Source organism: Aotus nancymaae, unplaced genomic scaffold (genome assembly GCF_030222135.1).
Source record: "Aotus nancymaae isolate 86718 unplaced genomic scaffold, 86718_ANA_hifiasm-v0.15.2.pri h1tg000036l, whole genome shotgun sequence".
NCBI lineage: Eukaryota > Metazoa > Chordata > Mammalia > Primates > Aotidae > Aotus > Aotus nancymaae.
This window is the reverse complement of record NW_026988450.1, coordinates 22,202,116-22,217,412: the sequence shown is the minus strand read 5'-3', so window position 1 is coordinate 22,217,412 and position 15,297 is coordinate 22,202,116. Positions and strand designations below refer to the sequence as shown.

The following is a 15,297-nucleotide window of genomic DNA, read 5'->3' as shown; positions in this document are numbered from 1 at the left end:
GCACATTTTGTAGTATTGCAACACCCCAAGAGTATGAACTATCCTTTTCTTCTTTAAAGCTCCAGCATTGAACAATAAACATCAGGTGACTATCCCTGAACAATAAACAGCAGGTGACTAAAATTGAATTCATCTTTTAAGCAACTTCCCCCTCTCCTTCTTCTCTGGCTCCAAGACAAATTGCTGCCCTGCACGTGGGTGAGGTGAGACAAGGGGGCAGGTGACTGTGAGCTACGGGATAAGGAAGCCTGGCCAGCCCAGCTGTGACACAGAAGTCAAGACACAGAAATCAGTTTTCATTTTGCTGTAATAATGATCGCCTCTGTGCCATATAAAAATTTCAGATACTAATTAATGATTCTATCAATAAATCCAAAATGCGCTTTAGGTGGAACTTCATACCAGCTTAGAGAAGAAGCTGCCATTATGGTTTCTACGCAAAGTGGATCAGAAATCCACTATCGTGTATCCCAACAAACCCAGATCTGGTGGGATATTATTCGTAAGTACACATAACAACAGCATCAGTAAAGTGACACTGTTTGACATTCATTCATTGTGTTAACCCTAAGGGGGCCCTTTTGTAGACTTTGAGTCTTCTCTGCCTGTGGGAAGAGAAATTGTACTTTAAAAAGAAAAAGGATATGATTAACCCAAGGCATGAAAGAGCTAGGTGAGAGGAGGATGACATTTGCTCTCCCCTTTTAGGCATCCATAGCATCTGTGCTAAATACACACAGCATCTGTGCTAAATACGAGCTGCCCCTGTGAGAGAAGATGGGCGGGGGACCAGTCATACCCTTTCAGTGTCTTTTATACAGTATAGGTATACTTTATTTGCTTTTCCTAGTCACATGTCACTTACATTTATGTGTAAATATATGTGTGTGTATATACAGTCAAGTGTTTGTAATACACAATAAAGAATACACATTTATACACACACACATATACACACTGTATTAATCTGTTTTCACACTACTATAAACAACTGCCCAAGACTGGGTAGCTTATAAAGGAAAGAGGCTTAATTTACACGCAGTTCCGCATGGCTAGGGTGACTTCAGGAAACTTGCAATCATGGTAGAGGTGAAGGGGAAGAAAGGCAGCTTCTTCACAGGCAGCAGGAAGGAGAACGAAAGCACAAGGAACTACCAGACAATTATGAAACCACTAGATCTTGTGAGAACCCACTCACTATCATGAGAACAGCGTGGGGGAAACCACCCCCATGATCCAATTACCTCCACCTGGTCTCTCCCTTGACACGTGGGGATTATGGGGATTATAATGCAAAATGAAATTTTAGTGGGGACACAAGCCTAACCACGTCTCACACACACGCACACACACACGGAGTGTCCACTATAGAAAATGAAGTAATTAAGTAATCGAAGACTAAGCAAGATCATTGCATTATAATGGAAGAGGGACCATATGAAGAGCAAGAATAACTGGGTGCTAATCCTTAGCATGCCTTGGCTCCCTTCATCTCTACGACTGTTCTTCCTAAGTTCTTTTCAGGTTAGTTTCCCCTGTGTCATCATAAAATGATAATGTTGCCCAGAGTATCAGTCTAGGATTTATTCTAACCCCACAGTATCTCTCCATCTGATTTCACTCATGTACGTGGTTACAATTACTATGGAAACACAGAATGCTTGGCAACTAAGTTCTCTATCCTAGAGCTCACCCTTGAGTTCCTGGCCCCTACATCCAGCTGCCTACTTGACATCTCCACTTGCATGTCTTAAAGGTGCCTCACATTCAGCAGGTTCAAAACCAAACTTCACTGCTTTCATGTTTAACCCTCTCCTCACATATCCCCTACAGGAAAAAAAGTATAAAAGTCCCGGTCCTTTTTCAAAGTTCCTTGCAACAATGTCAGCACCATTCATTAGCCTGCGCAAGCCAGCCACCCAGGAGACATCCTAGATCTGTCCCTTCCCACTCCTCCTCTCAATCTGGTCCATTTGACTTCTTGGGTGGTCTGTGCAAGTCACCATTTTCTCTTGCCTGGACTCTTAGAATTACCTCATTCTTGATCATTTCACATCTGCCCTTGACCCTTTCCAGTCAACCTATGGTTTAAAAGATATTAAATCAAAATGTATTAAAATAACATTCCAGAAGTTTCTCCAGGTAAAACTTTATTGGTTGGTTGAGTTGTATTGGATAATGCTCAATGCAGTTTTAGATAATTAACAATGAATCTTGTATGGAATACCACCTTCCATGATGGGCATTTCTCATGAAAATTGTATAAAACAATTCAGCTAAGCCCCTTTCTAAATAATTTCCTACTCTAATTTACTCCTCTTCTGTTTTATTTGTACGTGTTTTATTTCTCTCTGATAATATGTATGACTTCATTTCACAACTCTTTCTTCACATGTCTGTTTCTCCTGGCAAATTGTGGGTTCCTTGAGGGCATAGCTATGCCTTATGCATATTTGTATCAGCGGTGGTTGAATTTTGGCACATGCTTAAGAAAAAGTTCCTGAACTGAATTCAATTTGAGTAACTACTATTTTTTTTTATCCCACAGCATATATTCTTTTGTTTATTTTGCACTGGAGAAATAAGACAAGAAATACCAAATGCTGACACATCTTTAGAAATGGAAATATTAAAGCAGAAATATCGGTACGTATTTTTCAACAACATATTTGCCACTATTCAACAATCAGTTTGCCTTCCAATAATAAGTGAATAAAAATTAAGATGCTGATTTCCTTTCTCTTGGAGGATCATAAGCTATATTCTTCATCTGAATTCATAAAGCAAAGCTCTGAAAGCTTCTGAAGATCCCTGGGGTAACTATGTGGTGGGCAGTAGTTAAGCATGAGGGTTTTACAGTTAGTTAGTAGGTGAGTTCAAACCCCTATTCAACTAGGTACTTAATAACTGTGACCCTGGGCAAGCTGCTTAACCTTTCTCTATAATAGTTTCTTATCTGTAAACTGTGAACAAAAATAAACTAGCCATGAACTAACAGTATAACTTTGGGAAACATTGTTTAAACTTCAAAACTATGTGATTCCTGGAAGGATATGACTACCATGAGGTTAAAATCTATGTCTTCCTATGTTCAGAAGGGCTAAAAGAAGAACTGAATATAAATTCATGAGATGTGTATGTCCTTTTAGGCTGAAGGATCTTACTTTTCTTCTGGAAAAACAGCATGAGCTCATTAAACTTATCATTCAGAAGATGGAGATCATCTCTGAGACAGAGGATGAAGATAACCATTGTTCTTTTCAAGACAGGTTTAAGAAAGAGCAGATGGAACAAAGGAATAGCAGATGGAATACTGTGTTGAGAGCAGTCAAGGCAAAAACACACAACCTTGAGCATTAACTTCTGAGACTTCAATGAGGCTTCCAATGGGGGGGTGCATGACTTGCTAGTTTTAATTTTCAGTTTAAAAAGAGGGAGGAAGAAGCAGAAATCAATTGATTTCACTACATGTGAAATCATGGTTACTGCATGCTTTATAAAAGTAAACTATCTTTTATCCTCTATTCATATTTTCTACTAATCACTATGTATCGGGGATATCTTTGCAGATATGCTTAAGCTGGACTTGACTTTGATGAGAGATAATCTCATTATTTGAATAGGTAGAAGATGAAATTGCTAAAACACACATTTTTAATAAAAAGGAGTAATAAATGTAATTATTAAGCTAGAATGCATATGTCAGTACTGAATTCCTGCTTGCTAATTACACAATATGTGATGCCCTAGAAAATAGTCACATTTGTGACTATTACACTTAGTAATGCCTTAGATGGTAGTCTTAAATATTAGGTTGAGGTCTACCAGTTGGAAAGCTTCTTCGTGTTGGAAGAGCCTGTGGGTGGCACCATGTGTATTCTTTTGTTCATACTATGATGAATAGCCCCACCCTTCTTGATGTCCCCAACACATCTGATGTCACTTTGAGCCATATAGTTGAAGTACAAATTAACAGACCTTATCATATGCATGAATTTTACTATAGATAATATGTTCTTTCTGTTTTGTTTGCCAATGAGCATAATAAATGTAAAACCTATATAGTATGCCTGTCATTATTGTATGAGCCTTTGTTCTGAGATTTGAAAAAAATTGCCTCCATCACATATTCCCTCTTCTCTTTTGATGTCTACTCAAATCATGAATTAATCACATACCTCATCATTCATCTTTTCAAAGTCTTTTCTTGTTTTGTCTGATATTCTCTATGATCCTGATTCACATGTTTATTCCCTCACTACCCCCAGGAGACATTTACTCTAATGAATATGTCTTTGGCTACGTATGTGTCCTTGTGTTATGTTGGACAGTGTTGTTTTGAGTTTGTTATTATTTACACAGATGTTATTATGTTATAGCTTTTATTTCTGTTTTTTATTTCTGTCATACTTCTCACTTATTATATTTTTTACTCATTTCTGTTTCTTACTGCTTTTCACTGGACATGATGTTTACAAGATACAACTGTGTTACCGTATTCCATCTAGTACAGGGCTTACTATTTCATTGTGTACCTACCACACTGGTCTTTTCTAGAGATGAATAGCTTGGTTACTGCCACCTTCCTGCACACATTCTCAAACATGCTGATGTTCATACAAACCAGCAGAGTGCTGAGGGACAATTTTGTACTATTACAAGATCAGGCATTTTTATATTCATGGTCCAACAGAGCACATGGCCTAGAGGCAATGTTGTATATGCCTTAATCTTTGATACAAATAATATCTTTGTTCTTTATATTTCTTAAAACAGAAAGGCTGGAAAATCACAATACAGGATCAATGACCAAAGATCTCCTGATCATAAAGACAAATGATCTTTTCAGTCTTCACTCTCCTCAGACTTTGTGTAGCATTGCACGATATAGACCTCAGTCAACATTCACCAAGTGCTAAGAATGTGAGAAACATGGTACCATGCCTGTTGTGGGAAATATTTAAATAAACATTGTCTTACAACAACCTCACTCTCAAGAAGCTTATAGTTTAATGGGTCTTCATTTATTTTCTGCAGTTTTTTTCTCCTTTACCCCCAAATATGGAACTGCTTTTCCACTGTTTCCACTGATTGCTTCTTTTCTCTTTCCCCACTGGCTTCTCTTTCTTGCCGACTAACTCCATGCATCCCTCCCTGAGGTCTGTACCAGCTCTGTTTCCTCTCTTTCCTCTCTTCTGCCACTTCTCCTAAAGTCCAGTCCGATATTTCTATAGTTCTTCAAATTAAATACATATAAATCTGAATTCGGTGGTGAGAGAAACAAACCAGCTCCTCTGGATTTCCTATTTTCCATCAATGGTACCAGGATTCTCTCAGGCTCCTAGGCTTGAAAGGAGTCAACACACTAAGTTGAGTTAATATCTTCCTAAAGTAGAGCTTTAAGCCTTCACACCCATGCTAAAAGCTTAAAGGTTTTCTCTTTCTTCATAAGTAACCTAATCTTCTTAACCTGCCTTCTCAATCTAAATTAGCCTTATCTTCCAGTATTCTTCAGTTCTTCCAAATTGGAAGACCATTGTTTCATGAAGACACTCTGATTTTATCTCCCCACCTCCAACTCGACTCTCTTCGAGGCAGAATGTCCTCTCTCCAACTCTTAAAGCTCAGTTTAAACGGCATCTATACCTTGAAGTTTTTTCCTAATGCTCCCCACTCATTATGCTTCCTGCCTCCTCAGAACTGGCACAGACCTTACTTCTCCTCTGGTACAGAGGTGACTGTGACTTGCCACGCCCTTCCCTAACTAGAGGGTAAACTCCCTGAGCTTTATGGTTTATTACACTGGTACTCTCAAAGGAAGCAAATAATTACATCCTATTTCATTTTTTTTTCATCTTGTGGAGCTTCTACACTGTGCCTTGCACATAACAGATGCTCAACAAATTACACATACACAAAAAACAAAAAACAGTGAAAATAAATACCATAGACCGGAAACAGACTGCAAGAAAACTAGCTTAGTATGCCTCAGAAAAAGTAGTTTAGTGTTCTTTTTCTGTTGATTCTCTGTCCTAAAGAAGTTGAATGATTTGTAAGTGGTGGAAGAAGCATTAAACACCACTTTTCTGCCCTTTTGTTCCCACCGCTTCAATTTGGGCTGTTGTTTTAATGATTGTTAACTATGGTTAGCATTAGCAATTGAAAGGTTTGTGCTTTGCAAGAAGACAACTTGTGCCTTCATACTGACTCTGCTTCCTTTTGGTTGACTGACTCTGGACATGTTTCCTCCTCTCTAAAATGGTGATGATTGAATGTATTCTTTATGGTGTTGGTAGAATTGGACAATCACATGCATACAGAGTACCTAACTCAGTAAACATTATTGCAATATGTTCAAGAAAACTGATTTACCTGAGATAAAGGGGGTTACAAAGCACTAGGATTTTCATATTATACCAATTACCCATGGAATTTCTTTGGAGGTTAATTAATTAGTAGCCTGATATAAACTGAAGCTCCCAGATACTTCTGAATCCCATTAGCCAAACAAATCCTGGAATGTGTGTACTACAATAAAAACTTTACATTTAGATAAAATTTTGATTAAAATATTTCAGCACTTTTGTCATCTTTATTTTGGCTTTAGACTCAAATCATCAAACACTGATGGAGTACCAACTCCATGCTAGTCAGAGTAAATCACTGAATTTTAACCATGTTGCACATTTTGATGTGAGTAGATTAAACAATAGCAAAAAGAAAAGGTTTATGGAGTTTACAGTGTATCAGACACTGTTCCAAGCACTATGTACTAACTCACTTGATTGTCAAAACGTGTATGTGATAGGTGCTATGATAGTTATTATTCTTGTTTTATAAAACAAATCATGACACTTCTGGGCTGAGTAGCTTGTTCAAGATCCTATTGCTGAGATGCAAACTCAGGCAGTCTGCTTCTGGATTTTGTGTTCTTAACACAAGCTATACTATCTCTTAAATAAAAATCAGGCGAAAGAGCATCCTTTCTTCGTTGACTTTTATACTTAAGAGGTCACTGAGTGGATATTTGCATATAACATTCATAGATAAGTACATTTGAAGGTTAAGAGGTATGGGACACCACAAACATAATGCAAACAAGTGCACAGGCACTGAAGTCAAGAAGCCTGAGTCATAGAAAGTCTAACTGCTATCTCACTGTGTGACTTTGTTAAACAAGATACTTAAACTCTCTAGTAGATGAGGTAACAAGAGTACATACCTCCACGGGGTGCAGTCGCTCATGCCTGTGATTCTAGCACTTTGGGAGGCTGAGGCAGGTGGATCACCTGAGGTCAGGAGTTTGAGACCAGCCTGACCAATATGGTGAAACCCTGTCTCTACTAAAAATACAAAAATTAGCTGGGCATGGTGGCATGCACCTGTAATCCCAGCTACTTGGCAGGCTGAGACAAGAGAATAGTTTGAACCTAGAAGGCGAAGATTACAGTGAGCTGTGATTGTGCCATTGCACTCCAGCCTGGGCAACAGAGTGAGACTCTGTCTGGGAAAAAAAAAAAGAAAAAAGAGAGTACATACCTCATAGAGTTATGCTAAGGATTAAATGAATTGATGTGGGTAAAATGCTTGGCACATAGCCAGCACTCAGTAAATATTAGTATGGAAGACTAAATCATTTGCAAAGATATGAAAGAAAAATCATTTATTTAAAGCATTTTGTTCTTTTTATCCAGACTGAGAAAAGTAAAGACTATCTTAAAAATTTAGCCATCATTTCACATTTCAAAAATTTTTCCCAGTTTGGTTCCAAAATTTCTCAAACACAATTTAATTCATGTACTTGATATGACTTCACTATTTTTACGATACCACAAGTGACATTTTGTAAATTGTGAAAACTCAGACATACAAATTGCTTCTTTTAATATAGCTAAAATAGTCATTGCATACCTAGCTACTCCTTTTACCAGTCAGATATATTATTTCAAGTGATAGTGATATATAAGAAGGCCATAAAAATAATACATCATTTGAGAACTGGGTATAAGCATTATTACTCATAAGAACTCCTCAAGTTCTCTATCTACTATATGCATTTAGGCAACACATTTATTTCAAATGCTGATTTTTAAAGGTGATGAGATTTAAATGGCAGTTTGGAAATTGGTTGCACCTTTCCAAAACAAAGAACCATTGGTCATGGTAGGAAGTGATTTTTCTTTAACCTATCAAAGCACATCTAAGAAATATTTAACGTTAAAAATCATTTAGCCAGAACATGCAGCTCATGCTGGCTCAGGGTCTGGGAGCTGGGGCCAGTAACCCCAGGATGCAGGAGAGTCAGGAGCACAGCCTGATATAGAATCCAGCTTCAAGATCCACTGCGCTAGAAAGGGGAAATTGCAAGAATTGGGAGTTGAAAAACTTTCTAATGATGTTATGAAAATTTCGCACTGAAACTGCTCTTGCCTGAAGGTACATTATTATCAAAAATGTTGTCAGACTTCAGACTTAGGATACAGTTGTTGAAGGTACAGTTGAGTGAAGTTTAACCCATCATGAAGCCACAGTGAACTGAGCTGGGCTGATTCCTAGAATATGAAGCAAGTTGTCTTGTCATTTCACTCTGATTTTGCTTGTTAGTTTTAGTAAAGTGATGGGAGAAGATAGAAGACAGGAAGATGTGGGATACCCCTTGCCATTTCTACCTCCAGACCCAAACAAAAGGTGTCCAGCATGTCTACAGGTTTCTAGGAGGCTGAGGCAGGAGAAATGCTTGAACCCAGGAGAGGAGGAGGAGGTTGCAGTGAGCCAAGAATGCGCCACTGCACTCCAGCCTGGGTGACAGAGACTCCATCTTAAAAAAAAAAAAAAAAAAAAAGGAGTCATGATCCTGAGCTGCAAACCAACAAGGAATCTGCTGAGGGAAGCAGCGTCCTCTAGGGGTGGGATTGATACAGAGCTGGAACCAGAAGCCCTCATTGGCTGAGACCTCCCTGTGTGCAGGAGGATCTCGGGTCTCAGGAACACCTACAGCGATGTTAACCTATGGTTCCACATCTCTTTCTATTAGGATTTATTGGGAATCTGCAAGCCCAAAGGCAGATGGTGGCAGTTACTTAAAAAGGTTTCCATTTCAATTGCCACAGAATAGTATAGACTGCCAATAAACAGATACACAAATCGGGTGTATAAAGTGGTACAGTAGTCGTCCTCCTTATCCCAAGTTTCTCTTTCTGAAGTTTCAGTTATCCACAGTCAACCATGATCAGAAAATAGGTGAGTACAGTACAGTAAGATATTTTGAAAGCAAGAGACTACAGTCACATAAATTTAGTATATTGTTCTAAAATTGCTCTATTTGATTATTATCATCATTTCTTTCTGTGCCTAATTTGTGTGTATTGTAAGTATGTATGTATAGGAAAAAACATAGTATACATATAGGGTTCGGTGCTATCCATGGTCTCAGGCATCCACTGGGGGTCTTGGAACGTATCCCCTATGGAGAAGGGAGGGACACTGTACTTGTATGTGAATCAGAAATACTTAACAGCTTAAATAAGATAATCCCCTCTCCAGAACCGAGTCAGAAAAAAATAAGTATTGAGGGAGAAAACTCTCAGAAGAGACAGTTATCAGAGGTAATTTAGGTTGTTTTAAAAATTCATGGAGGAGGGGATGAAGAAGATGATTATCGCTCGTGGGCAGAAATGTCTGGGCTTATGTCAGTACCAGCAAAACCTGAAAGAAAAACTTTACCTGCACCTTCTAAATTAGCAACAATCTAATTTGAAGCAATACCAAGGCTCAGGAATCTATTAGAATAACAATCAGCTCTTCTACAGCTCCACAGGAATAGTTACTCCCAAACTCAAATTTTTCAACAAAAATTACTGCACACGTAGTCCAGAGGCAAAGCAGGGATCTTCAGTCAAGGACTTTCACAAAACAGAAAAATATGAGGAAAAATCAAATGGCTCAACAAAGGGAGTTTGTTTTTCTGTCTACTCAACTCAGTAATGGCAAACCCTGTCTAAATCAGTGAAGATCCATAGGGCTTGCAGAGGCAGATCACTGATTCTGAAGGAACCAAAACTGTCTACAGCCAGGGGAAGTGGCTCATGTCTATGATTCCTACACTTTGGGAGGCCATGGCGGGAAGATTGCTTGAGTCCTGGAGTTCAAGACCAGCCTGGACAACATAGTGAGACCCCATAGGAACAAAAAATAAAAAATTAGCCTGTCATCCTGGCAGGCACCTATAGTCTCAGCTACTCAAGAGACTGAAGTAGGAGGATCACTTGAACTCAGCGGGGTCAAGGCTGCAGTGAGCTGTTATCGCACCACTGCACTCCAGCCTGGACAACAGAGCAAGACCCTATCTCAAAAATAAAAAAGAAAAAGAAAAAACTGTCTAAATAATTCAAAATGGACATAATCCAGAAGCTGGGGTTCAAGACTGCCGGTATCTGTACTTTCAGGATACCATAGGCAGACACGAAATCTTTCACAACTTGATAAACCTCCAAGTACCAAGTTTTCTGTGATGCTGTATGGTGTCCACAGTCCTTGAGATACAGGTTAGGTCCTGTAAATAACTAAAACCAGTAAGCCAAACTGCAGTCTTCAGCAAGGGACTTACAGTCTCTGCTACCCTAGTCTCTTCCACTCCAGCAGTTGATCAGCAAGCATCTTTATGACCCAGATGGTTACCTTTCAAATTCTGAGTGTGGTGAAAGAAACCAGAAAACCCTTTTACTGAATTGTAAAAATGTGTGCATTTATCACCATCCTGTGTCACTTGAAAACTTGCCAATTATAAATATGCTAAATTCACCCACATTTAAATAAGATGGAAAATTTATTAAATCAGTTTGATCTAAAATGTATTAAATCCAATTTATTAAATCAAATACTTGCCACAGGGAAACTGCCAAAATTAGGGCTCAGCCCAGGAAGCCACGTGGGTTTTTGGCTTTCTGCAGGAAAAAATTCAAGAGCAAGCCAATAGAGTGAAGTAAAGGCAAGTTTATTGAAAAGTAAAGAAATAAAAGAGGAGTGGCTACTCCATAGTCGGTGCAGCCCTAAGGGCTGCTGTTTGGCTATTTTTATGATTATTTCTTGATCATATGATAAATAAGGGGTGGATTATTCATGAGTTTTCTGAGAAAGGAACAGGGAATTCCCAGAACTGAGGGTTCCTCCCACTTAAAGACCATATAGGTTAACTTCCAGATGTTGCCAGGGCATTTATAAACTGTTGTGGCACCTTTCCTTTAAGATGCTAATGTATCATAATTAGCATATAGTGAGCTGTGAGGATGACCAGAAGTCATTTTTGTTGCCATCTTGGTTTTGGCTGGCTTCTTTATTGCATCGTGTTTTATCAGTGAGGTCTTAGTGATGTGTATCCTGTGAAACCAGTCCTGCTGAACATCTGTCGCATTCCCAAGTATAAAACCTAGTTGTGCCTCTAAAACCAGCAGTTATAGCATCACAGTCTAGTGGTTGGCTCTGCCATTTCTTCTCAGTTGAAAAGACAATGATATGGCCCTCACGCATCCAAATTACTGTAAACTTAACACTCAGCGTGCAAGATCTGACTGTACCTTTTAACATCCTTGGTTTCTATGCTGTCACATCAATCCTTGAAATGGATTAGACACAGCCCATAAAGGACACTGTCAGTAAATAACCAGCCAAAGGATCAGAGATTTTGAAAGTTTCCATCAACTAGTGAATGACAACCCACAGAGCTTTACCAAACCTTTGAAATATGGAACATGTTAATTTCACAACATGAAATAAATTGCTTATGTGACATGTCTAGTTTTTCAAAATTTTATGCTTTTAAAGTAGTTTCTATATTTTTTAACTGTCAAGAAAAGTCGACTACAGCTAATGCTAAATTCTACTAAAACGTTTTGAGCTATGTTTGATATTTATTATTGATTTATTGTTATGATTTGCATTTAAATAAATTTTTGGGAAATAATTTTCAAGGAAAAATATATGTATATAGACATAAAGTATCAGAAAATAGTAATTCGCTACAAAATTTCAGCTTACAGGGATGAGTAAATATATTTTTACAGTCTGAAAAAAAATTATAGAAACTATTTACAAGTGAGTGTACTAAGAGTTATTACTAAAGATAACTTTCGAAATGTAAAATCTGGCTTAAAAAGTTTATTTTAGTATAATGTTACACAAATCAGATGGGTAAATAGCAAACTAGGATTATACACTTGAGATACGCTAATATACAAAATTTTATCTGTTATTAAAATTTTTATTAAGACAAGAAGTATTAGATGCTTTCTAAACAACAAATGTATCACTGATTTAAAAAAAAAAACCACTTAGTCACTGAGCAGCTATCGTAACCTTCAAAGGAGAAGATTTAAGGCAACACAAACAAAAATACGCTAGCTGAACATTGCACGTAAATCTTCTGAGAGTCTGCTCTAGACAGAGGTTTCGATTCTGCACCGCCTAATGCTTGGGACCCACAGAATTCCCAGCTGGATTTAGCTTGTCTGCACTGCACTTTTAAAACAAGCTAGAAAAAGGCAAACTCCCTGTTCTTCTGGTGCCATGTGTGTATATTTTGGCTATTTCAGGGTGTAGGGTAATGGGAAAAAGCGCCCTTTGTTTCATTTTTCATCATAATGAGGCTCCCCATCTGACATGTATGACAATTCTGCCAGATAAGACAAGAGCAGTACAACACAAGACAGCAACATGAAGAAAATAATATTTCCTAAGGTCCTGTTGGGCACTACATAGTTGTTTTATGACATTTTAAATTGTATTTTTAACTGATAATGCCCAAAAACAAACTTTGTTACAAGAGACACCTATAAATACTTACTAATCAATGAATGTTACAACAGACAAGGAACTCAGTAGCATTAATGTGTTATGACACAGGGTACATGGGCAGATGTTTATGGGAAAATGACTAACCCATTCATAAATTATCACTGTTTACATTTCAAAGACCAAACCAGCCACTTTGTAAGTACAGATTATATCTTCAGCATTGATCACTGACAGCTATAAAAAGTCAGGCTGTTTGCTTTTCACAGGTACGAGTGGTGAAGAGAAGATGAAATACTTTACCTCATTCATTTTTCTTAGCAAGGACTCAATTCTATTCAAATTAAAGATAGTGCTTCAAAACATACTTGTACTAAAAATATAGGGTGGACGAATTCTTTTTTTAATTTTTAGATCATCAAGAATATAATTTAAATGGAATAAGTATTTATTAGTACATAGAAAAAAGATAAAAAGAAACAACAGAGCCAATATAAGAAAAGCTTAAAAATTAAATAAAAGAAAACAGTAAGTTCTACAAAATCCAAAAACATAAACAAGACTACACAAATAAAATAAAATTGATCAATTTCGACAACCAATCTAAACTTCAGTAAAAAGCACAATACTCCCTTTGTGGGTAAAACATATATAATCTCTAGAGAATAATCTATATTACTATTATAGAAAGATGAACAAATAAATACACAAATACAAACAGCAGGAGTGACAAGATGAACTTAACCCAAAGAATGCAAGGGAAAAAAATATAAAATTAGGCAAAATTATTGCTTCACACTAAGATTTGACCACAAGGAAGTCATGAGTTATTAACCTTTTTGCTTTCAATAAGTTATCAAGATATGTCAAGGTATAATTAATAAAAGTGAATCATTGATAGATATATTGTGAGAGAGTCTTATCACACCTCCATTAGCCTAATCCCAGCTCCACACTTAGGAACTGTGTGTGATCCACAAAGGTTATTAGAACACTGTTGCCAAGGAACTAGGAGTCTGCCAGGACAAGGCACCAGCAGAGAACAGCCAATCCTGGAGAAACACGAGTACCAAAATTAAGTTTCCAGGCCAGAGCAGGGACCAGACTAGGTCAGGAACATGAGTCTGTATGAGCTGGGAGCGTTTCCAAAGCCTTTAAATAGCTGATTACATTGTGCAGCATTACTTCCTCACCTGACCCAGGTTAACCTCTTTTTATGCCAGTCCCCATTTTTCCCTAACAATTTCTAACATTCACATTCTGTTTTCAATAACTACAAAGTTTTTTTTTTTTTTTTTTTTTAAACTTACAACTCATGGAACTTAAGTTTGGAGTAGAGAGGGAAAATAACAACTTTGTCTGAACCAGTAGTGGGCCTTACTCTCTTCTCCTTGAACCTAGGTTTTAATGACAAAAATGAAACTACTTTAGTCCACACAGCAATCGATGGTCCCTTTAGCCATTTCTGTATCCCTTCACTAGTTAATTCACCACCTAGACTTCAGCTGAAGGGACTTGCCCTACTCCAGCTATTTAGTTTTGTCCTGCTCTATGTTCCTCCATAAATTGCTGATCATATGGGGGTTTGTCTCTTCTTCCCTCAGCCCACTAAACAACATGCTTCTTTAAACAGCTGGTCCTGAGGGTCAGTAGGATGATTTAGTGTTCTCGTTTGCTCTTTCAAGATGCGATTTCTTCTTGACTCTTGTATGTTCTAGTGCCTTGCTCTTCAAGGTGCGTCCTGTGATCCGGCAGCATGGGCACCCTCTGAGAGCCTGCTAGACGTGCACGATCTCTGGCCAGGAATGGTGGTTCATGCCTGTAATCCCAGATCTTTGGGAGGCCAAGGCAGGTGAATTTCTTGAGTTCAGGAGTTCAAGACCAGGCTGGGCAACACAGCAAACCCCCATCTCCACAAAAAGTAGAAAAGTTTGCTAGGTGTAGTGGCATCTGCCTGTAGTCCCAGCTACCTGGGAGGCTGAGGTGGGATGATCCTCTGGGCCAAGGAGGTTGAGGATCCAGTGAGCTCTGATCATGCCACTGAACCTCAGCCTGGGCAACAGAGTGAGACCTTGTCTCAAAAACAAAAAAGAAATGTAGGATCTCTGGCCCCACTCTGAGGGTGGCTCTGATAAAACTTGGAGTAAGTAAACCAATTTTTTTTTTACTTCACTGTTTTCAAAACTTATATATCAGTGGGTTCCCTGGCACATAATAACTACTAACATCCTTCAGGATTTGTGATTTATGAAACACATTTTGGGAAACACTGGTGTAATGGACACACATGATAAAAGGAAGCAAAGCACTAAACACTTCTTTTCATTGCAGTTTCTTCATCTATGCAATGGAGATAAAACAGGACCTATCCATCTCAAAGGGTAGCTTTGAGAAGAAAAGAAAATAGATGTCAAAACCTTGAAAATGCAAGCATTTGGGATACTTTCATTTATTTATTTATTCACTTAACAAATAATTATGAGTGCCTACTCTGTCCTAGACCTGTGCCAT

At 38.0% G+C, this 15,297-nt stretch overlaps 1 protein-coding gene across 2 annotated transcripts in view; it reads left to right on the top strand.

The window, feature by feature from the left end:
* The window catches only part of TRPA1 (transient receptor potential cation channel subfamily A member 1), a 74,413-nt gene extending 70,346 nt beyond the window's left edge, over positions 1-4,067 (top strand). For both annotated transcript variants that reach the window (XM_064384272.1, XM_021670076.2), the window contains exons 26-28: positions 389-502; positions 2,549-2,646; positions 3,150-4,067. In XM_064384272.1, the coding sequence (XP_064240342.1) occupies positions 389-502; positions 2,549-2,646; positions 3,150-3,360 (423 nt within the window). In that variant the 3' untranslated portion in view covers positions 3,361-4,067. The remainder of the gene's footprint in view (positions 1-388; positions 503-2,548; positions 2,647-3,149) is intronic.
* Positions 4,068-15,297: the final 11,230 nt, after the last annotated feature.